The 20128-nt window shown below is 52.5% G+C and overlaps 9 protein-coding genes across 9 annotated transcripts; 2 read left to right on the forward strand and 7 right to left on the reverse strand.

Annotated features, from left to right (window-relative positions):
- Positions 1–549: 549 nt before the first annotated feature.
- Positions 550–1493, reverse strand: ASPZODRAFT_126788 (hypothetical protein). Its single transcript, XM_022721581.1, has one exon. It carries the CDS (start codon positions 1043–1045, stop codon positions 878–880), a length of 168 nt encoding a protein of 55 aa, XP_022585348.1. The 5' UTR covers positions 1046–1493; the 3' UTR covers positions 550–877.
- A 729-nt stretch (positions 1494–2222) lies between these two features.
- ASPZODRAFT_11685 (hypothetical protein) lies at positions 2223–3238 on the reverse strand (the record flags this gene model as incomplete). The annotated part of the gene is made up of 4 exons (XM_022721149.1): positions 2223–2591; positions 2672–2932; positions 3017–3057; positions 3160–3238. The coding sequence occupies 4 exons, from the start codon at positions 3236–3238 to the stop codon at positions 2223–2225; spliced, it is 750 nt and encodes a 249-aa protein (XP_022585349.1).
- Positions 3239–3979: 741 nt separating this feature from the next.
- Positions 3980–6742, reverse strand: ASPZODRAFT_126790 (hypothetical protein). Its single transcript, XM_022721582.1, has 4 exons — positions 6572–6742; positions 6470–6504; positions 6272–6398; positions 3980–6212 (listed from the first exon to the last, which is right to left on the reverse strand). Exons 1-4 carry the CDS (start codon positions 6579–6581, stop codon positions 4252–4254), a joined length of 2133 nt encoding a protein of 710 aa, XP_022585350.1. The 5' UTR covers positions 6582–6742; the 3' UTR covers positions 3980–4251.
- An 802-nt stretch (positions 6743–7544) lies between these two features.
- Positions 7545–9155, reverse strand: ASPZODRAFT_162748 (hypothetical protein; the record flags this gene model as incomplete). The annotated part of the gene is made up of 4 exons (XM_022726593.1): positions 7545–8573; positions 8634–8814; positions 8880–9094; positions 9147–9155. 4 exons carry the CDS (start codon positions 9153–9155, stop codon positions 7545–7547), a joined length of 1434 nt encoding a protein of 477 aa, XP_022585351.1.
- Positions 9156–9689: 534 nt separating this feature from the next.
- ASPZODRAFT_56900 (hypothetical protein) lies at positions 9690–10979 on the reverse strand (the record flags this gene model as incomplete). The annotated part of the gene is made up of 1 exon (XM_022728641.1): positions 9690–10979. The coding sequence occupies one exon, from the start codon at positions 10977–10979 to the stop codon at positions 9690–9692; it is 1290 nt and encodes a 429-aa protein (XP_022585352.1).
- Positions 10980–11426: 447 nt separating this feature from the next.
- ASPZODRAFT_56627 (hypothetical protein) lies at positions 11427–14152 on the reverse strand (the record flags this gene model as incomplete). The annotated part of the gene is made up of 6 exons (XM_022728623.1): positions 11427–11604; positions 11657–11892; positions 11949–12939; positions 13000–13255; positions 13309–13527; positions 13594–14152. The coding sequence occupies 6 exons, from the start codon at positions 14150–14152 to the stop codon at positions 11427–11429; spliced, it is 2439 nt and encodes an 812-aa protein (XP_022585353.1).
- Positions 14153–14482: 330 nt separating this feature from the next.
- Positions 14483–15905, forward strand: ASPZODRAFT_126794 (hypothetical protein). Its single transcript, XM_022721583.1, has one exon. The coding sequence runs from the start codon at positions 14767–14769 to the stop codon at positions 15829–15831; it is 1065 nt and encodes a 354-aa protein (XP_022585354.1). The 5' UTR covers positions 14483–14766; the 3' UTR covers positions 15832–15905.
- A 189-nt stretch (positions 15906–16094) lies between these two features.
- ASPZODRAFT_11691 (hypothetical protein) lies at positions 16095–18413 on the forward strand (the record flags this gene model as incomplete). The annotated part of the gene is made up of 1 exon (XM_022721150.1): positions 16095–18413. One exon carries the CDS (start codon positions 16095–16097, stop codon positions 18411–18413), a length of 2319 nt encoding a protein of 772 aa, XP_022585355.1.
- Positions 18414–18447: 34 nt separating this feature from the next.
- On the reverse strand, positions 18448–20023 carry ASPZODRAFT_275215 (hypothetical protein). The gene is made up of 3 exons (XM_022728095.1): positions 19969–20023; positions 19638–19919; positions 18448–19576 (listed from the first exon to the last, which is right to left on the reverse strand). The coding sequence occupies exons 2-3, from the start codon at positions 19877–19879 to the stop codon at positions 18538–18540; spliced, it is 1281 nt and encodes a 426-aa protein (XP_022585356.1). The 5' UTR covers positions 19880–19919; positions 19969–20023; the 3' UTR covers positions 18448–18537.
- Positions 20024–20128: the final 105 nt, after the last annotated feature.

The following is a 20128-nucleotide window of genomic DNA, read 5'->3' on the forward strand; positions in this document are numbered from 1 at the left end:
TATTTTCATACCTATGAAGAGAGCTATAGGGGCCCCATTATGGTTTTGACAGTGAATATTGCACAATATAAATAACCATGCCTTAGGAACCCGGGACATAATGCATAACTCTACTATGTCTATGTATATAACAGCCTATATCTGGCCCCGAATTTGTCTAGTTAGTTTAATATAACTATTCTTGGCTCTGTATGGAGATAACCCCTACATCATAGCTGAAAGTTCTTTACTCGGCCCTGGCTGTTACTTGTGTATTCGAATTTCGAGAAATACTGTTCTCAGATGCCCGGATTTCAAGAGGAAGGAAGTCGCTGCCGACCCGACGACATCCGTTGGAAGTTCTGGAACACCGTGTCTTGCGGCCCCCCCGAGACACAGCGGGGCGCCCGGCCAGTCGTCCACCGGAGAGGGACTCGTCCATGATGGGTGACAGATCCTGAGCGTCACCGGCGGGGTATGGCTTCGAAGGTTCTCATGATGGTGCCGACCTATCGCACACGGTCAGCTTGGCGAAGCCACAGAAAGGCTGAATTGGGTGAGTTTACCTCTTGATTCGAGGCGGCAAAAGCCACACTCGCGTGTCGAGTGGGCTGTTCCTGAGTCGGCCCTTTGAGATGAGGTATTCGGGGGCCTCTTCGCCTAGACGTACGGCCGATATAGCCCGCCAATGCCCCCCCCTCACGCAACTATACGTATGTAATATACCCATTTCAACCATCCGGCCACTTGCGAGACCCAACATGGGCTCGGATCGTTGACGAACCCATGCGCAAAGGTGGTAATGGCGCAAGAGCCGTCGGGCAGGCGAAGCCTCAGACCCATATACTCGGCTCCGATGAGGTGGTTCTGATCGCCGCGGTCTCAGACGTACCTGATGTCACGGTGTATAGTCTGCTCGGTCAAAGAAGACCCGTAGGCCGCCAATCTCACAGGGCCAAGGCCGCTGGTCCGCAGCCTTGACCTGGCTAGTTTTCTCAAAGAGAATTATCACGAATCCCGCGACGAGCACCTCCATGCCGACGGCTTCCAAGAAGAGCTCGCGCATCGTGTCCAGGTCCCCCACGTGTAAGGAAGCGTTGGGGGGTTGATGTCCCTGGTGAAATACGGCTGACTCCGGATATCTGGCAACCACGTGGGCGTCGCTTTCATCAGCGAGAAAAAGATGGATGGGCTTTCCTGCGGCCTCGACCTTCTCGGCAACTCCGACACCCACATATGGGGGATACGAGGCGAGCGCCGGGTGGTTAACTAAGTCCTGACCGGCGCCTCGTTGGTGCCCGGAACGACGCTGCTTCCTCGGAATTCGCCCATTCGCTCGGGGAGTCGTCGGTACGAGTCGGAAGCTCATAGGAACGGTTGCAGTCTGTATCTGCGACAGTGTTTTCTTGGTCCTGGTCGCTCTGCGGGATCGATGGGTAGGAATCTCTCTCGATCCTATGCCGCTTCGTTTCATTCTGCACCTTTAGCCATGATGAGACCGAATAAGACTGGTATCTTGGAGTTATATTGTGATAGACTAGGGTCTGCTGAGACGTATAATCGACAAACAACAGTCAGCTTTTGTTCTGAGGATCAATGACCCACCGTCTTGACAATTTTTAGTAGCTGGTCTAGTATTCCCTCGATTCGTGATATCCCGGATACTTGAATAGATGGAGACCTGATCGTGACAGTCAAGGGAAGCTTGCGTCTGCCTGGGGATATTCAGAGGTGAGTGACTGTCTTTTGTTGCCTGAGGTACCTAACCTGTAGAGCTATAACCAGATGGTAGGTACCTAGGTAGGTAGTGAGATATAGGTCGACTCTCATCTACCCTGGACTCCCATGGAAGACAGCAATGTGTTGGAAATAGGGGAGTAGGTAGGCAGATCAATGACTATAGACCTATATAATTGGATCTTCTGATCTAGGAAGTAGGTCTTCATAGAAGATCAACCCATGTGTCGATGGTATTACTAGTACTTATATCCAATGATGGATAGTAACTATCAGAAATCCACCCACAGGCTTTCATCTATAGACAGAGAATGGAAGCATCCAAGTCAGATTGGACCATGATATAGGAAACCCGACCCTTTAATTCGATTACTGCCACACGCAAATCCATAACACCGTCCCCGATGAACCAGCACATACCAACGGCTTTTTATGCATGGCAACATGATTATGACAACAAAATCAAGGATAAGGGAAAAAGAAGAATATCGTAAGACTTGCTCTTATTACATCTGCATGTCTGTGTCGTCGTCTGCAAATGCACCGCCCGGTATGCGGCCTTCGTTGAGTTCCCTTTCCAGCCGGGTGATCTCCTGCAGGCTCTTGGCTTCGCGGATGAGCTTCTCGACCCGTTTGCGCTCCTTCTCCGTCAACTTCACCCGGATGGCCTTGTCTGCCGTGGCGCGCTCGCTGGGCGCGGCCGAGGAGATGTCAAAGGTACGGGACTTGATTCCGATGATCTTGGAGGCGAGCGCGGACGGTTGTTCGGCAGTGCCGAAGAGCTCGTTGGCCGCGGCCCGTTCTGCGTCCTTCACCTTTTGATAGTCGAGAAAACGGATCGTGGGAATCCGCCAGATCACCCAGTACCGGTAGTTCTGTATAAAGTAAGTTCAACGAATTCAAAGAGTTCAAAGAGTTCCAGGGTAATTTGGTCTCTTGCAGAGGAGAAACTGACCTCTTTTCTTGTGATGGGGTTCTCCAACAGCACTAAATGAGTCAAGCCAGCTAGATTCCGCAAAGGATCTAAATCTGCTAGTTCCGACAGATTGTTTGCCGTCAAGACCAGGGCTGTCAGGTTTGGTACCGATGCTGCTAACGTCGGCTGGATGTGGTTGACTCTGTTGCGCGCGAGGAGGAGCGTTTTCAAGCGGGGGAAGTGCGGGAAGTTACCGAGCGAGGCGATGTCGTTGTCTGTGAAATCGATCGCATCTTGGTCCTAACAACAAACCGTTGAGCTTCCTTGTTCAAGACACAGACGAAGGGAGAGAAGTATAAGGATAAGTTTGGACCGCGAACCAACCTTTGCGACACCCAAGTTCTCAATTGCAGGAATCTTGTGCCCTACACGATACAAATATACACATTGAAATCAATCCAGCTCTCTCGTTTTGTTTTGTTTATCAAGCGTAGTATCTGTCCTTTCCAGGCCAGGGCGAAACGCACCTCGGAGATCCAACTCGCGGTCCTTGAGAGGGTTGATATAGGAAAGGGAATTCTGGATAAGCTCGACGGTCAATCGCATGGCGGCAGTCGTGACCTTGAATATTCTAAGCGGGTATCTGGTTCGTAAACATAGACTTTGAAGCTATAGAAGAGAAAAAAAACCAATAAACAAAACACACTCAGGCGGAATGGTGAAGCTGGACGTGCTCTTTGCGCATTTTTGGGCTCAAGATTCAAATCGAACTCGTATGCGTGACCTCAGGCAGCAAACGGGAAGGCGGTGAAAAAGAAGCACGTGAAACTGATGCCTTGATAACCAGGCGTCTAAACAGATACTACATCCTTACTTCTACTTCTATGGTGAACTTCTGTACTCATTTGACCTTCTTTCCTATAAAAGATACACAACCGATACACCAAGTGCCACAGCAGTTGCCTCGGATGCGGTGTCCCGAGCTTAAACGCACAGGCTTAAAGACTGTGTCTCACAAGACGATGCTGATATCCTTGGAGACAGGGAATACGGACGGATTCTAGACAGGCCGAGTAACGAGAAGCTATGTGATTATCCTACTTGTCTGGTAGTTATACGGTACTTGTAAACTAGAAATTAACATTGTCCATATACCAGCTTGATAGAGTGGTTTTGAATACAAAGAATATGGTTGGTAAAGAACCAAGGGCTACAAGATAGAAGAAAAAAATAATCATGATCAGGTATTCATTAATACTTTTCAAAAATGTAAGGATCGACTGCCTGACGCAGTGATAACCAAAGTCTAATAGTACAGGTTTATTAAAAGTGTAGGTAGGTGCTCTGCTCGGCCTGAAAGGAAAAACAACAAGCAGTTGCTATATACAGCAGCGCCAGAACCGAGAAAATTATGATACCAGAAATTAATCCGCAGGCGGAGTCGTCGAGGGGTTCAGAGAGATAAAGGGGAAGAAAAAAAAATAGAAAAGGGGGAAATCGCAAACACCCAGATATTCATCGACCGCCGTGCCAGGAAACTCCAAAATAGAGGTATAGTAAAAATCGAAATAGACCGGAAGAGAAGCGTCAAGGAGCTTATAGTGGGGGAGAAGAGAATCTCAGTCGTCAGCTAAAGGAGTCATAATCGGAGACTTATGGTGGGATCGAGTCGGGGAGCCTGCTCTGGATCGTCGTCCGTTCGTCGTCGGTCCCAGTGCAATCGGAGCTAGATGGTCGCGACTTTCCGTGCGCACGACCAAACCTGCGCGGTCCATGGCATTACTGACTGGACCAGCACTGATCCCAAGTCCGATACTCGCCGAGGAGCCGTTTTCCAAGCCGAATTTGAGAGTCGGGGTGGTAGAGCCCCAGCTAGATGTTCGCTTTGGTTGTGAAATGCTCACAGAATCGTCCTCTGATGCCCTACCGGCCTCGACAATCTCGCTGCCGTCTGAGTCCGCACTGCCTAGCTCGAAGTCGTGGGAGCCGTCTTCTAGGACCCGCTCGTACGACGGAGTGTTGCGGCTTAGGAAGGGTAGCTTTCCACCCAGAAACCCCCTCCGCTTGGGATAAGTGGGATGCGTCGGCCTGCGGAACAAGCGATTGACTTTGTGGTAAGCCCGTAGGCGACGGTTCCGGCCGCAGAGGAAGAATCCAGCGAGAACAACGATAAAGACGAAGAGGAAGATACCCGGGATCCGGCGTGGGGATTCACCTCGGAAAAGGGTGTCATGCCAATGCTCACTCGGGGTTTCGATGGGGTGTGGCAGCAGATCAACACTCGGATATTGGAAGTCGCTAGGGATTCCATCGACATTGCTGCCAAAACCCACGGGCAGTACCTCTTCAGCGACAGGAGCAGGAACCTGCGAGGAGGCGTAGAGTAATATCTTGCCCAACGTCCAGCTCACTTCTGTCGAATCGATTTTGTTCACTGCCTGGAATGCATCAAGATACCCCTTTTCGCCGGCATGCGAGAGCACTTCCTTGGTGCCATTGTGGCCAGAACCTGTGGTATTTTCTAGCCCGACGCGCGGAATCCCGATTCCATCATGCAAGACATTGATGATCCAAGATGCCTTGAAGCAGACCTCCGAGGCGGCTTCCCAGTCGACCTTCTTGCCCCATTTGTGTTGCTCGATTCCATCTTCGATAGCGTCCCAGCTTTGGGAGCAAAACTCCTTCACCCGGCTTTGATATGTATTGAAGTCGTATGCCTTGTCCTTGTGGCCCATTTCGAAGATCTCATGTGTGGTATGCCAGTACTCGCTAATGCCAATGAAATGATTGACATCAAAGTCGATTGCCGGCGTGTGCATGCCATGCAAGAGACAAGGCTCGTCTGCACAGGGTGCGTCCTTATCAAGTAGCGTATATGAGATCCCAAGACACTCGTCGAATCTCCCCGTACCCACAAGAGAAGGACCAGGCGAGGACGGCGGCAGTACTTTCCCATTGAGGGTTGTGCGAAGTCCGGCTGGAAGACAAGGGTCCGGATACTCCATGACATCTGTTCCGATTGCAAGTTCAAGGGCTTTGACGAAGCGTTTGCGTGCTTCGCGAACACCGAACTCGAGCCACGAAGTAACAAAGACTTTGTGCTCCTGCACAGAGCCGTCGATATTCCGCAATCGCAGTAGCTTCAAATCGTTGGCATGTTTTTCAGCCTCCGTTGCGTTGGGTGCAAAGGCAATCTGCGCCGAAGCACCGCCCATGTCCAAGAACCCGTACGTGTGGTGACCCTTGCCGTGATCATGTTTTCCTGGCATATCGAAGCTGCCCATCAGGTAGTTTGTTGCTATCCAGCCGTACAGACCTTCCGTGACACCGGGAATGACCTGGATATGAAGGTCACAATCGGGCAGCTGGAAATCGGAATTGGCGCGAATATACGAGCAAGTTTGTTCGAGGAGGAGACTTTGTTGGACATCATTCAGCAAACGCATACCGGCGGTCGCAAGTAGGAATATGGGAGTTTCGTCCACAGCATTCTTGGGAACAATATCGAGAGCGTGCTGGAGCAGTTCTGCGAGGTGGTCCTGACCAACTTGTTCTGGCTTGTCTGCAAATGTGGAAACCCCTATTAAAATATTAGCAATGTAAAAAGCAATGTGAAAAAAGACATTACTTTCGACCTACCAGGGTGTATCTTTTTGGTCCAGTCAGACTTGGTCACAATCTGGGGTAAGGATTTCAACGATGTCGCGTCGGCCTCCTTCCGTGCGACGGCATTATCCAGCCATCGATATACATGTGCTCGAGTCCCCTAGACACGCCTGTCAGATCTAGAACACCTAGAATCTTCATGGACAACGACTCCTCCAGACTGCTACTCACAGACGAACCCGCGTCCAGGACAACTCCGTAACGCCCTGTCCAGACCGTTAGCTTTGCACAACACGCCGTACCAGATCATCAATCCAAGCACAAGAACCGTACATTTGCCCATTTGGATATCAAGCGAGATGATAATGATTATACTAAGAGCATGGCCTCGATACGGTGCGGCCCAGTCCTGAGAGGATGGCTTCGAAGGGGGGAGGGGGGGCGGAAAGCACGTAGTTTTGAGCGAGCGCTGCGAACAAAGGAAGTGCGGGGGGGGTCCAGGGAAAAAAACCCCAGAGGATCAGCAAAGGCGGAGGATGCGAGAGAGAGATATATCGAGGTAAGACCTCTGAACGAGTGGCTTGCAGACAACAGAATCGCTTGAAACGCAACGAATGGCAGGTGGTATTATTAGGAGGAGCGAGCGACAACGCGGCGATGATAAGAAAAACGTCGCCAGGAACGTTTCGGGTTTAGTCGCGGGACTAGACGGTCTTGGCGCAGGCAAAAGAAGCAAAACAGGCAAAACAGTGATGCAACATACGTAATCTAGCAATTCATTATGGAGAGGTATGGAGTGCCTATGGGGTGCCTATGGATTACCCTGCATAGGGGTTGGGCTCTGTAATACAGAGTACAGAGGAGCAGTATTGATTACCTGGTTGTAAATTGATATATCTGAAGTACCATCCTGTACGGAGTGTTATGAAGTAGTAGCACAGCCGAGCCCTCTATTACCCTTTATTACTCCGTACTTCGTACTGTGGAAATGATGACCCGCCATGATCATCGCCTTGATGCAGGCCTTATTTTAGAAGGCTGAACAGTAAAGGCTGGTGGCTGCACGTGCTGGGCGAATCCTCCGACGGAGCCGAGAAAGGGAAGTCTGGGCCGTCATCATGTGATGTAATCACTGATTAGTAATTACTGATCATGTGATGGGATCATGTGATATCATAGGAACAGAACTTAGGTAGGAACAGGGAAGGAACTACCTATTGAGTACTACATACAGGTGGGAATACAGTAACCACAGTGACACCCGAGAACCGCACAAGAAGACTGCATCTGTTGTACGAATACGCCCTCATAGTCCGTCACTTGGCACCTCTGACGGCTCTTGGGAGCTCGGGAGATCGTTCTTTGACGGCATCACGGTCATACCCACCGCAGGCAGAGACGGCTCGCACTCAGTCATGGTCCAGTCGCCTATCTGCTCGTCCATGAACTGTGCGCGGTCCAAGCCAATCATCTCTGACTCCTCGTCGACGCGCAGGTTCATCCCGGGGACGAGCCGGAGAAGGAACAGCAGGATATAAGTGACTACAAACGAGTATGCCGAGATAGCACACACCTCCGCGAGCTGCTTGCCGACCTGGATGCCGTTGCCGTCGATGGGTCCGCCCGCCAGCGTCACGCCGTCCAGAGCAGAGATGGATTCCGTTGCGAACAGGCCGGTCAAGAAGGCGCCCACCATACCTCCAATTCCGTGGAGCTTGAAAACATCCATGCCTTCGTCGATGTTGAGCCAGTCGTTGACGTCCTGCAAGAGCGAGCAGACGATGGCGGTGATAAAGCCAATACATGCCGCTAGCCACACAGACACAAACCCAGCCGCGGGTGTGATACCCACCAGGCCAGCGATGGCACCCTCGCACGCTCCCACGACCGAGAATTTACCCTTGTGTTTGATGTAGTCCACGAGCACCCAGCCAAGGAGACCGGTGCAGGCAGCCGTGTTGGTGTTGAAGGCAGCAACCATGGCCCGGACAGTGGCGTTGAGAGCGGATCCGCCGTTGAAGCCAAACCAACCGAACCAGATCAACGTGGTGCCCAAGAAGACTAGGGTGGTGTTGTGCGGTTTTCCATGGGATTTTTCGCCGTGATGCTTGCGCTTGCCGAGCACAAAGGCGTATGCAAGCGCCGACCAGCCAGAGGAAATGTGGACGGGACCCCCGCCAGCAAAATCCAGAGATGGTAAGTTATATAGCCAGCCGTTGGGGTTCCATGTCCAGCATGCGATGGGGCAGTAGACCACAGTTGCCCAGAAAAAGCTGAAGACTAACGATGGCAAGATGTTGCCTCGCTCAAAGGCACCACCGACGACAATCATCACCTAAATAATGTTTAATCAGTTTGGTTGATCGAGCCTCTACCCCGCGAGAATCGAGCTCACCGTGCAGGCACAGAACAGAAGCTGATACAGACAGAAGACGATCTCTGGCAAGACGGCCGAGCCTGGTGACGGGGCTGCTAGCACATTGATCATTCCAAAGTTCTTCAGTGTGCCGATGAATGGGCCGGCATCCCTCGAGTATGCAAGCGAGTATCCCCAGAACATCCATTGGAAGGTGGTGCTGTTTTTTGAACCCTTCAGCCGACTGAACAACATTGACATTCTTGACTTTCGGATCCAACTTACACCGCGACAACCATCAGCGACTGGAACAGCAAAGCCAACGCGGACTTCCTCCGGGCCAGACCACCATAGAGCAGACCGATGCCCGGGATGATGAGCCAGACGATGAAGCCGCAGAAGACAATGTAGGTGTAATTATACTCGTATCCTGTGTATTGCGCATTCACGTCTACTTTGGTTGGATTCCCACCGGCGGGCGTGGATGCATTGTATACAGGCTTGCATCAGTCAGTACCATTGACTTCCAAATCCAAGAAGTTTCAGACATACTTCACTCATGGTTCAAGATTCGCAAGGTAAAAACATGAGACTTGGGAGACTTCGACTTGAACTGGGGTTTAGGCCCATACTGTTGCTACCTATCTATACTATTGCGTCAAAGACAATTGGCATCTCCCCCCCCAGGCATCTATTGCCCACGACCTTATCAACGCCAAGAGGAAGTATACTTGTTATATACAAGTTATTACGAAGCCAGCGAGGCCTGTCCATCCACTCAGATCTCAGGATCGATGGGCTTGATCGACATGCAAGATAAGGATGATACAGGTCGGATCTTATCACCATCTGGGGTTTAGACTGGATTTCTATTGAGGAGATCAATGCAGAGATAAGCTAATCACATACGGAGTAGATTGTGTAGATAGTACTAGATAGTCGTTGGATTGAAGCATAAAATTACTCCTGCTAGATGTCAAGCCAAGAGATAGGACGTACGGAGGACTTGTTATAGGACTTTTTATATTCGATTTAGTAACACAAATTAGAATGACAAGAGTGTCTGATACGAGATTCGTTCTCTGTCTATCAGGCTTATCCCCGAGGAGACCCAAACACCTCCATATGGATACGGTCCGGAAGCACGCCCATCCCCTGTAGACTTTGGCTCTGGGCGTTCATAAAAGGCGCCGGCCCACAGATATAGTAGTCTGCGTGGGGGAGGAGGGCGCGGCCGTCAAGTTTCGAGAGATCCACGCGTCCCTGGAAATCGTAGTCGACCCCCTGTCGATCCTGCGCGGAGACCTCTTCGTAGAAGACCGCCCGGCCGACCTGGGGATTCTCGGCGACGATATGGGCGAGCGTGTCCTTCATGGCGTGCACGCGGCCGTTGCGGACCGCATGGACGAAAACCACCCGGCGCTGTTTACCCAGGGAGACGATTGTTTTCAACATGGCCATCATGGGGGTTAAGCCGACGCCGCCGCTGATCAGCACCGCGGGCGTGGTGGCGTTGGTGTCGAGGACAAAGTCGCCAAAGGGCATGCTGACGTCCACCTCGAACCCGTCTGGGAGAGCGTCATGCAGCACGTTGGAGATGCGGCCCGCCGGTTTCGCGGACGAGGCAAACTCCTTCTTCACCGAGATCTGGAAGTGTTTCCGGTTCGGCACGTCCGACAGACTGTACTGGCGTGGTTGGTAGACGCCCAGCTCGGGCACAAAGCACCGCACACTCACAAACTGGCCGGGCTGGTAGGTTGGAAGCAGCTCGCCGTCAAGAGGCACCAGGTAGAACGAGATGATCTCCTCGCTCTCCTGCTGCTTTCTTGCGATGAAGAACTTGCGCCAGCCGCGCCACCCGCCGGGCGTCTCCAGCGCCTGTCGGTACAGCTCGCTCTCAAATGAGATGAAGTAGTCGGCTAGCTGTTGGTATGCGGCCGCCCACGCTTCTACAAGCGGTTTGTCGACCGCTTCTCCGAGCACCTCCTTGATCGCCGCCAGCAGTTCCTGCCCCACGACACCATACTGCTCCGCGGTCACCCCCAGGCTCGCATGCTTGTGGCCTATCCGGGAGATGGCCGTCTTCAGCGCTTCGGGATTCTCGATGTTCGTCGCATACGCCCATACCGCATGTGCCAGAGCCGCCGGCTGTTCCCCCGTGGCCTGGTGGGCCGTGTTGAAGATGTTGCGGAGCTCTGGGTGTTTCTCGAGGAGCCGCTCGTAGAACAGTGTCGTGATTGCCACGCCGTGACTTTCCAACGCTGGGATCGTCGCTTTCACCAGCTGCATCTGCTGAGCCGTCAGCTTGGACGGGGAGGTGGCATGGTATGCCCTTCCCAACGCCACCCAAGGCCTGGCATGGAACACAAGTCGTCGGGTGAGCATTTTTTGCTTCTATGCCTCGTCTGTTCTATTTAGCTGTGCCTTTGCTGTCATTGCAGATGGGAATAAATGGCCATTCCTTCTTTAAATCGATGTTTGTTTATTCCGAGGCAGCTCCGCGGACATGGCGATGAATGACGTCACGACGTCGCAAAGATCATTGGCAAGCTACAAAGTGTGGTTAAAGGCATTTTTGTAAATCTTTACGCAAAAGAGAGTATAAGTTGGAGGTGGAAGAGAAATCCAGAAGCATCACAGAGCATATGAATCGTGTCAGGGGGTTCCTGCGTCAAATTGCTTCTTCGGGACAGAAAATGGATGGGTATATAAATATGTATTTCAGATATAAGATGCAAGCGTGCGCCCGCAAGGAATGTATTCACATATTTATTAAAAATTATCAGCAGGATCAGTTACAAAAGAACATACACGCTCACCACGGACACAATCCTAGAGCCTTGCCTCGGTCCCTATCGCCTTCCTGCGCATTTTCGGGGATGAGACGTCTGATACCTCTTCCAGCGTGCCTGGGCCAGGGCTTGTGGCGCCGTCGAAGAGCTTTCGGCCGACAGAGTCGGTCATGGTCAGCACACGCGATGACACAGTTGCTCCATCGCGGCGATTTTTCCTAAAGATCCAGTGTCAGTTGGAGGAAACGGGGTTTATATGAGGAAACTCACCCTTCACGTCTTGACTGCGCGATCAGCTCCACAAAGTCCCATAGACGGCCACGTGGAAGCAGCCTGCCACTCTCAGAGTCGCGCTCAAGGGTCCATTCTGGAGCCAGCCGGATGGTGGCCTTGGCAACAAGTATGATTCCTTCTTCCTGGAATCTCTGGAAGGAATTCTTGAGAGTCTCCTTGTTCACAGCCTCGAAATAAGACAGATCCCCTTGGTGGTAAAGGGTCTTACCAAGCTGTAGGATGGATGTCAGCCTAAACTCTTTGACCAGTGCAGGGCGGTCGGTCTTACTAGTTGCGCGCTATCTTGTGCCTTCTTCATGTCAATCCAGACCTCTTGGTGGCCGTTCAATGGAGGGGTGAGTCCTAGGAGAGAGACTGCACCGAGCCAGCAAGCCTCGATGAATGGCCAGATCAGGAAGCAGTAGAAATCGTAGTTCTCACGTCCACACTGGCGCTCTGCATCACTCAGCTCCACAGTGAGTGGAGTCCCAGAAAAGTTGCGGGTGACGAGTATCACATTGTCGCGCTCCAGATCGCGCAAGGTATTCTCCAGGTTCGTAGTCAAACCCTCGGGAGGGAAGATGAACTCGCCACGGAAAAGCTGTGATAAGAACGAGACCTGGCTTAGTAGGGCCTCGTATGTCATGCGTTGGTGGGCAGGGCCGCCGCCTTGCTTGACTCGCGTATACATTGCGGCGGATACCAATGCCTCCGTGATGAACAGGTGGATGGTCATGTTGCGGTAGAAGGAGAGCTGAAAGCGATCCACAGCATAGTATGTCGGCTCTGCTAGACCGGGTACCTCACCAACCAATTTGGGGCCCATCACATCCAGGGCGCGATCAACCACTGTCTCGGTTGGGGCACGATAGAAATGCGCGACTCGTCCGCCTTTGGCTCTGACCCTTTCGCAGAGCCAATCGACTCGACGGACGAGCTCTGCTTTGCCTACGCCACGGCCACGAAGCGTCAGAAGCACCGTGCCCACGAGTGCCGTGGGCATCATGACAGCCACGTCATTGATTTCTGATAGTACGCGATATCCCAATGTCCTCAGAATCTTGCCTCTTTCTGCCTGCGTTAGATGCTGGCTCGGGTTCGAGCCGAGATCGGGTTGAAGGCGAGTGAGCTGCTGGGAAAGGAAATCTCTCAGGCTCCATGGCTCGTGGAAACGAACATCTACCCGGCCAAGCTTGAGCGAGAGAACAGAAGAAGATGAAACCAAGTCTGCCAGATTCTCCTTTCGTTTTGGTTGTCCGAGGAGTTCACTGATATAAGACCTAGTGGGGAGGAAAGGTCAGTTAAAAGCTGCCAAACATAACGATGCCGGATGGTCATACTCAGTCTCGATCACCTTGTCATACTGTGTGCTTACAGGACAGATGATAGTATCCTGAACCCGACCCGAGAGCACACTCTCCACAATGAAGCTGAGGATACCAAACTTCGGGGATAGGAGCTTTCCAGTTCTCGACCGGCCACCTTCAATGAAGCATTCAAAGTTAAAGCCCTGCTGCAACAGCGTATCGATGTAGGCCTGCACGACCGTGATATACAACGGATCGTTTCCGAAGCTTCTTCGAATCCACATAGCACCTGGAAAGATCAGTGATGTATTCTCACATATAGACATTTCGACCCAATCCTACCTGCATGCTGCAAGAACGGCCCCAGTAGAGGAATATTCAAGTTATCTCCTGCAACGACTATTGGCAAACCAATGCCTAGGCGATAGCAAATCAACTGCAGTGAGACGTAGTCCACATGGGACTTGTGACATGGCAGAAACACAATAGATTGTTTTTTCCGCGCTGCCTCTTCAGCCACCGATCGTAATCGCAGAACCTCCTCGCTCGACACATGGATGCCTGGCAAATAAATCATCTTAGAAAAAGCTCCCAAGGGACTCCAGAACGACAGACAGTTATGCTCACCTTGGTGGTATGCTCTTGTAAGAAGCTGCGTGCATAGATAGTAGGCCGTGCGAATGAACCTCTTGCTTTCCATCTTGCAGATCATGCTGTCCATCATCGTTTCCACGACCTCCCTCAAATTCCCTTCCATTTCTCTCCGGCGTTTGGACCTAGCCTCGTCCAGTGACCCGTTTCGTGCCCTGAGCAACCCTTCCTTCTCTTCTACAGCAAGCCGTTTCTCTGCGAGTTCGGTGACCTTGCTCTGAAGAATCGGGCTGGCCAAGATCATGGTCTTCATCCGTTCCGAAAACCCAGCGTAGAAAATTGGCTGTCCGATCACGTCGTCGTATGCCCGCCAGCCAGTTCCGGACATATACAGGCTCACTTCCCGTAAGAAGTCGAACGGATTCTCCCGAAACCGAGCCATATGATGGACCAGATTCCGCTCCGTGATCGTCCCGTCATGAATCCCCGGCCCTCCCGTGAAACCAGTGGGATGAATGGTCACCTTATCCCCGACGATTTCGAGGTCTGGAGCCGCCTGTCCATCGTCGACTGCTGCAGCCTTCTCCGCAGGCATCTTGTATACAGTGGGGTACGCAGGACAGGTAGATAGCGGGGAGCTGCCCCGTTCGCAAGGGCAATTGGCGGTTCAGATAACGGAGTATACAGAGCCAAGCAAATCCTCAAGTCATCCATCGCACGATGGCCACACAGCGAAGAGCAAAAGCATCGCCCTGTCTCCGGCTTCCTGCTTGAGGAGGTGGCAGCCGCGCCCTGGCGAGTTACCTCGGGATATAGTCACGTGTTTATCACGTGCACACTAGTCCCGATAGAGAAGTCCAGCTCCCCACCGGCAGGAAAGGAAGGATCAGGTCAACGCAGCAGGCAGGATCACGACAAGCTCTGAGGAAAAGAACGAGGAAAAAAAACCCACGGCTGAGATGTGGAGTGCCTCTCTGTCAGGGGGTGTTGATGTACATGCTGGGGTCTGATCCTCAATTTTAGTTGACTGTCAATCCACGCCGCTCCACTCTTTGAGCCAGGATCCAGGGGAAATTCAATTTCCGCTGCAGAATGTCGCGGTATATAAGGAGGGCGCTGTCGAGTACGCACTGGCTTTGGTTTCTGTATAGCCATTGGTTTTAGCTAACCGGAGATACGATAGCGTCCTCGCGACTTGCAGCGGCGACAATGGCGTCCCAAACCCCGAAATCGCACTCGTTCCAGGTGTTCCGCGATGTTCCCCCGCTCCGACAGCTCAGGCAGCAGCTGTTGCGCTCCGACCGGACAGTTGGCCTTGTTCCGACCATGGGGGCGTTGCATGAGGGCCACCTGTCGCTGATCCGCCAGGCGGCGGCCGAGAATACGGATGTTTTTGTCAGTATCTACGTGAACCCGACGCAGTTCGGCGTCAATGAGGATCTGGAGAGCTACCCGCGGACCTGGGATAGCGACATCGAAAAGATCGAAAAGCTGAATGCCGAGCTTGCGTCACATGGACAAGGAAATGGCGTGAAGGGTTCTTCAACAACCCCCGGACGTGTCACGGCTATTCTGGCTCCAACATCGAAAGTCATGTACCCTACTCTGCCACCAACTTCGGAGATCCATGGCTATGGCTCGTTTGTGACCATCACCCCTCTGGCAACCAAACTGGAAGGTGCCTCACGTCCGGTGTTTTTCAGAGGCGTTGCTACCGTGTGCATGAAGCTCTTCAACATCGTGACCCCCGACCGTGTGTACTTTGGCCAGAAGGACGTTCAGCAAACCGTGATCATTCGGCGCATGGTCCAAGACTTCCATCTCGGTACCGAGGTCAAGATCGGTACGACTGTCCGTGAACACGATGGTCTGGCAATGAGCTCGCGGAACGTCTATCTCGGTGACAGGAGGCGAGCAGTGGGTCTTGTTTTGTACAGTGCCCTGAAAGCAGCCGAAAATGCGTTCGAATCCGGAAAGGTTAGTCGTGCAGATATTTTAGGAGCTGCAAACGAAGTCGCGCAAAAGGTGCTCGCTGCACAGAAAGCCCTGTCGCCATCGGAAAGGGCCCTGTTCGAGGTGGACTACATCTCTCTCGCAGACCCGGACGACTTAACTGAGCTTGAGGTGGTCGACCGCACACGAGGCGCCATACTGAGCGGCGCTGTGAAGATGCTTCCCCTGGAGGAATCAAGCCCCGAGGAGAACCGTGGCCTGGGTGATGGCAAGGTCCCTGTTCGGCTGATTGACAACCTGATCTTCAAGCCCAAGGTTTGAGGACACGTCATATGTACATATATGAAGATTTTTAAAAAGAATATAGCCAAATTAGAAATCTTGCCCTTAGATATACAGTACTCCCTTATACTCAAACAAATATCTCGTTATCCCCTTCGACCAAAAAGGAAGTAGGGCAGAACTCTAGGGCTCGGAGGTACGTCGGGCCGAGAAAATTTCCTTCCTCATGTCCCGCCGTTGTCCATACAACAACAGAAGGAGCAGCAACAAGCTTGTACAGCTACTAGCCAGCTGGATTCAAAATGGCCGATGATGGAATGCTTCTGAACTTCGCTATCAGCGACAGTGTCATCAAGGCTGAGCCGAAATTCAAAGGCGGCACATGGCGAGACCGGTTGAGCGCGAAAAAAATCGCCCAACATCGGGCAAAAGGCCCACGAAAAGATGCCGGCGATCGCAAGCCGCCAGCTAATCCGAACCACATACAGGTCTCTGGAGCACGGCCAGCAAAAAGACAGAGGACGGATCGGGATCATGACGGCCATGCGTCGTCGCGCGATCAGGGCGGCGAGCATAGAAAGCAGCAGCAGCCAGGCCAGGCCCGTCCATTTGTCTCTTCACTTTTTTCAAAGAATCCCACGCCGAAAAATGATGTCGAGGACGAGCCGAAAGATGCGACTGTGGAAGACGCAAAGCCGACCAACGCCCCGCTGATCGATGGGATGGATACGTTTACGAACCTGGGTCTATCGCCTACGCTCGCTGCGCACTTATTAACCAAGCTCGAGCTGAAGGCCCCTACTGCCATTCAGAAATCCTCCATTACGCAGTTGCTCAAGGAGGAATGCGATGCGTTTATTCAAGCGGAAACGGGTTCTGGAAAAACACTAGCATATCTATTACCGCTGGTACAGAGAATCATGGCCCTTTCCAAGGCAAAGGCCAGCGAGGCTGTCAAGCGTGATGCAGATGGAAACGATGTCTCTGTTCACCGCGATAGCGGGCTGTTTGCCATCGTTCTGGCCCCGACGCGAGAGCTGTGCAAACAAATATCTGTTGTATTGGAAGGCTTGCTGCGATGCGCAAATTGGCTTGTCGCCGGCACGGTCATTGGAGGAGAGAAGAAAAAATCCGAGAAGGCCAGGCTGCGCAAGGGCTTGAATATCCTGGTAGCAACGCCTGGAAGACTCGCAGATCACTTGGAAAACACGCAGGCACTAGACGTGAGCAATGTGCGGTGGCTTGTGCTCGACGAGGGCGACCGTTTGATGGATCTAGGTTTCGAGGATGAGATCCAGGGAATTGTCAAGAAGCTTGATGCGAGGCAGCGTCCCAGTCGGATACCCGGGGTTCCTACCCGCCGGACCACGATTCTCTGCTCCGCCACGTTGAAAATGAATGTACAGAGACTCGGGGAGATCAGCTTAAAGGATGCTATTCATATCAAGGCGGACCCGGCCGACGAAGATGAAGAAAGTAAGACGAAGACGGAGGAGGATGCATTCAGGGTTCCGGCACAGCTCAAGCAGTCTTACGCCGTGGTGGCAGCTAAGCTTCGGCTTGTCACGCTTACGGCATTTTTGAAACGAACGTTTATGAGAAAGGGGTCCGTCATGAAGGCAATCATCTTTGTCTCCTGCGCCGATTCCGTCGAATTCCATTTTGAAGTATTTACAAGAAACGCAAGTGAACGCAAGTCTGGAAATGAAAGCGAGACTAGCGACGCAAAAGAAACAGAAACAACAAAAGAGGAGGACGACAATCGACATCTCCACGGTACAATCGCCCCGGCGACCGCTTTTTCCAATAGCTCCAACCCTGTGACACTCCACAAACTCCACGGCTCACTGCCGCAACATGTTCGAACGGCGACTCTCAACTCCTTTGCCAAGAACCGCAATCCCTCCGTCCTGGTCTGTACTGACGTTGCTTCCCGTGGTTTGGATCTGCCGAACGTAGATCTGGTTATCGAGTATGACCCAGCCTTTAGCGCCGAGGAACACTTGCATCGTATCGGGCGTACCGCACGTGTAGGACGTGATGGCCGGGCGCTGATCTTCCTCCTGCCCGGAAATGAGGAGAACTATGTCGAGATCTTGAAACGCGGATATCGGGATGGCGGCAAGGCTCTTACACGCACCGATGCTAACGACATCCTCAAGCGCGGGTTCGGGGGGAATATTGGGTCCGACAACGTCGACTGGGAGGAGAAAACCACCGACTGGCAGATGGATGTGGAGCGCTGGGCGCAGGACAACTCAGAGTACCTGGAGATGGCTCGGCGGGCGTACCAGTCGCATATTCGAGCGTACGCCACACACGTCTCGAGCGAACGAAACATGTTCAACATCAAAGAACTGCACTTGGGACATCTCGCGAAGAGTTTCGCGCTGCGGGACCGCCCGAGCAAGATCAACGTGCCTGGCCTGCGGCCCGGGAAGGACGACGCGAAGAAAGACTTCAAGGCCGAGCGCAAACCGGCGGGCAAGAAGGGTGGTCGCGGCGACAGGGATGGTGCCTCTGCTGCCAATAATAACAACGATGTCGCCGAGGCCGCTCGGCTGATGCGGGCCAAGTTGAAGGAGCATATGGCCGGCGCAAGCGAATTCAATCTTGCATGAGCTCACACTTTTTCGAGGCTCTTTTTTCTTTCCTGTCTCTTCTTTCCCCCGTCTTTTTATCTCAATATTCTCTCATAAAAAAGCGACTCTTTTGATCTCAATGTATATAGATAAGGTGCATGGCTCAATAGATATCCCATAATGAGATCTTCCCATCCTTTGACCCGGCTGCTAACCAGTGCGTATTTTGCACCTTTCTGTTCCGCTGCTGCTGGACTGCCGCAAGGGAAAAGCCACTCTCATCCCTGTTCAGGGCTTGAGAATCACTGTCGTTAGGCTCATCCGTATGGCTGCCGTCGCCAGGATATTTCGAGTCGACGATTCCATTGATTTCTCCGAACGCCACGGCGTAGCATCCCTCCTTATGCCACTTCAGCACGGCGAGCTCCTTCATCGTTTTACACGAGTAGACTCTGATTCTCGCGTCCCAGCCGGCGGTCGCGAAGATGCGGCCATCGTCGCGGATCCGCAGGCCCTGCTGGCCTGAATGTTTCGTGTTAGCCGATTGTTTCGGTGGGGAATCCTGAAGTGCGCGCGATGCACTCGGTAGCGATGGGATCTCATGCTTGGCTAGTACGGCGTCTGCCGAAGAGGACAGAAAGTAGGCCTTACTAGGCGCCAGGTCGATGGACAGGACGGGCTGTGAGTGAGGGCAACTCGTGTAAACGTTCTCCCACGTCCAAGGGGGATCGGGAGGGCCGGTAGTAGTGGTCTCGATGATAAGAGCTCCCCGACGGACGAAGACCATCACTCGGCCATCTTCGTAGGCGGAACAAACGTACAGCCCTGCCGGGTTGGAGAAGAGACTTACCGCCATAACCATACCGGTCTTCACGCCCGCCGCGGCCGGGACGGTAGAGATGCGGCGTTCGAGTGGGAGGTGGAAAAGATCGATGGCGCCCGAGTCGAGCGCGTTCGGCACCGCCACTAGCACGGGGGATGTTTTGTTGTCGAGCCCGGTGTCTGACTTGTCGTGCTCGATCTGGAGGATCGAAAAGGCACAGAAGTTCAGCGCGTTGACGGGAAGCGAATGAACTAGCCATGGCTGGATCCCCGGTTCGGAGTGTGGTGTTTCATGCGCGTCAACAGGGAGAGTCTTTTCGAGTAGGCCTTCCTCTTGTGCACGGAATCTCCACAGTCGTAGCTTGTGATCTCGCCCATGCCTGTATAGGTGTAAGTTTTTCTCTATCTCGTATATATGTAGACAAAGACATCAAGATTTACGTATAAATTTCGACTGCCTCAGAACTCACGCCCTTCACTTCGAGAACAGCCCCCTCGTGCGCCTTCCACGCAGCAACAGGCCGTTTGGTCACCATGTCCCAGACGATGATCCATCCCTCTGCATCGCCAGACACCAGCCGCAGGTTCTGGCAGAAGATATGCAGGGCATGGATGGGCGCTGCATGCCCGCGTAGGATATAGGTTGGTGTTGCTGGGCCTGGGGCCTGTTGGTCTCTATTCATTGTTGCTTTTGAGATGACCTAAGATACTGAGTTTAGATACCTGTGAAAGTCAGCTCCACGTCTATCCGAAACTTCAAAACCATGCTAACTTCTCATATTGTTGATGTGCTCCAGGGTTGAAAGAAAGCTGAAGTGCTGAAGTTGCAGCCGGAGATGTCTTGGCGTTCCACCATAGCAGGACTTGAAGGTCAACTGGTTTTTATTTCAGGTCATGGTGAGATATGTATGTTATTTATCATTTCGGTATTA

Source organism: Penicilliopsis zonata (assembly GCF_001890105.1).
Source record: "Penicilliopsis zonata CBS 506.65 unplaced genomic scaffold ASPZOscaffold_1, whole genome shotgun sequence".
NCBI lineage: Eukaryota > Fungi > Ascomycota > Eurotiomycetes > Eurotiales > Aspergillaceae > Penicilliopsis > Penicilliopsis zonata.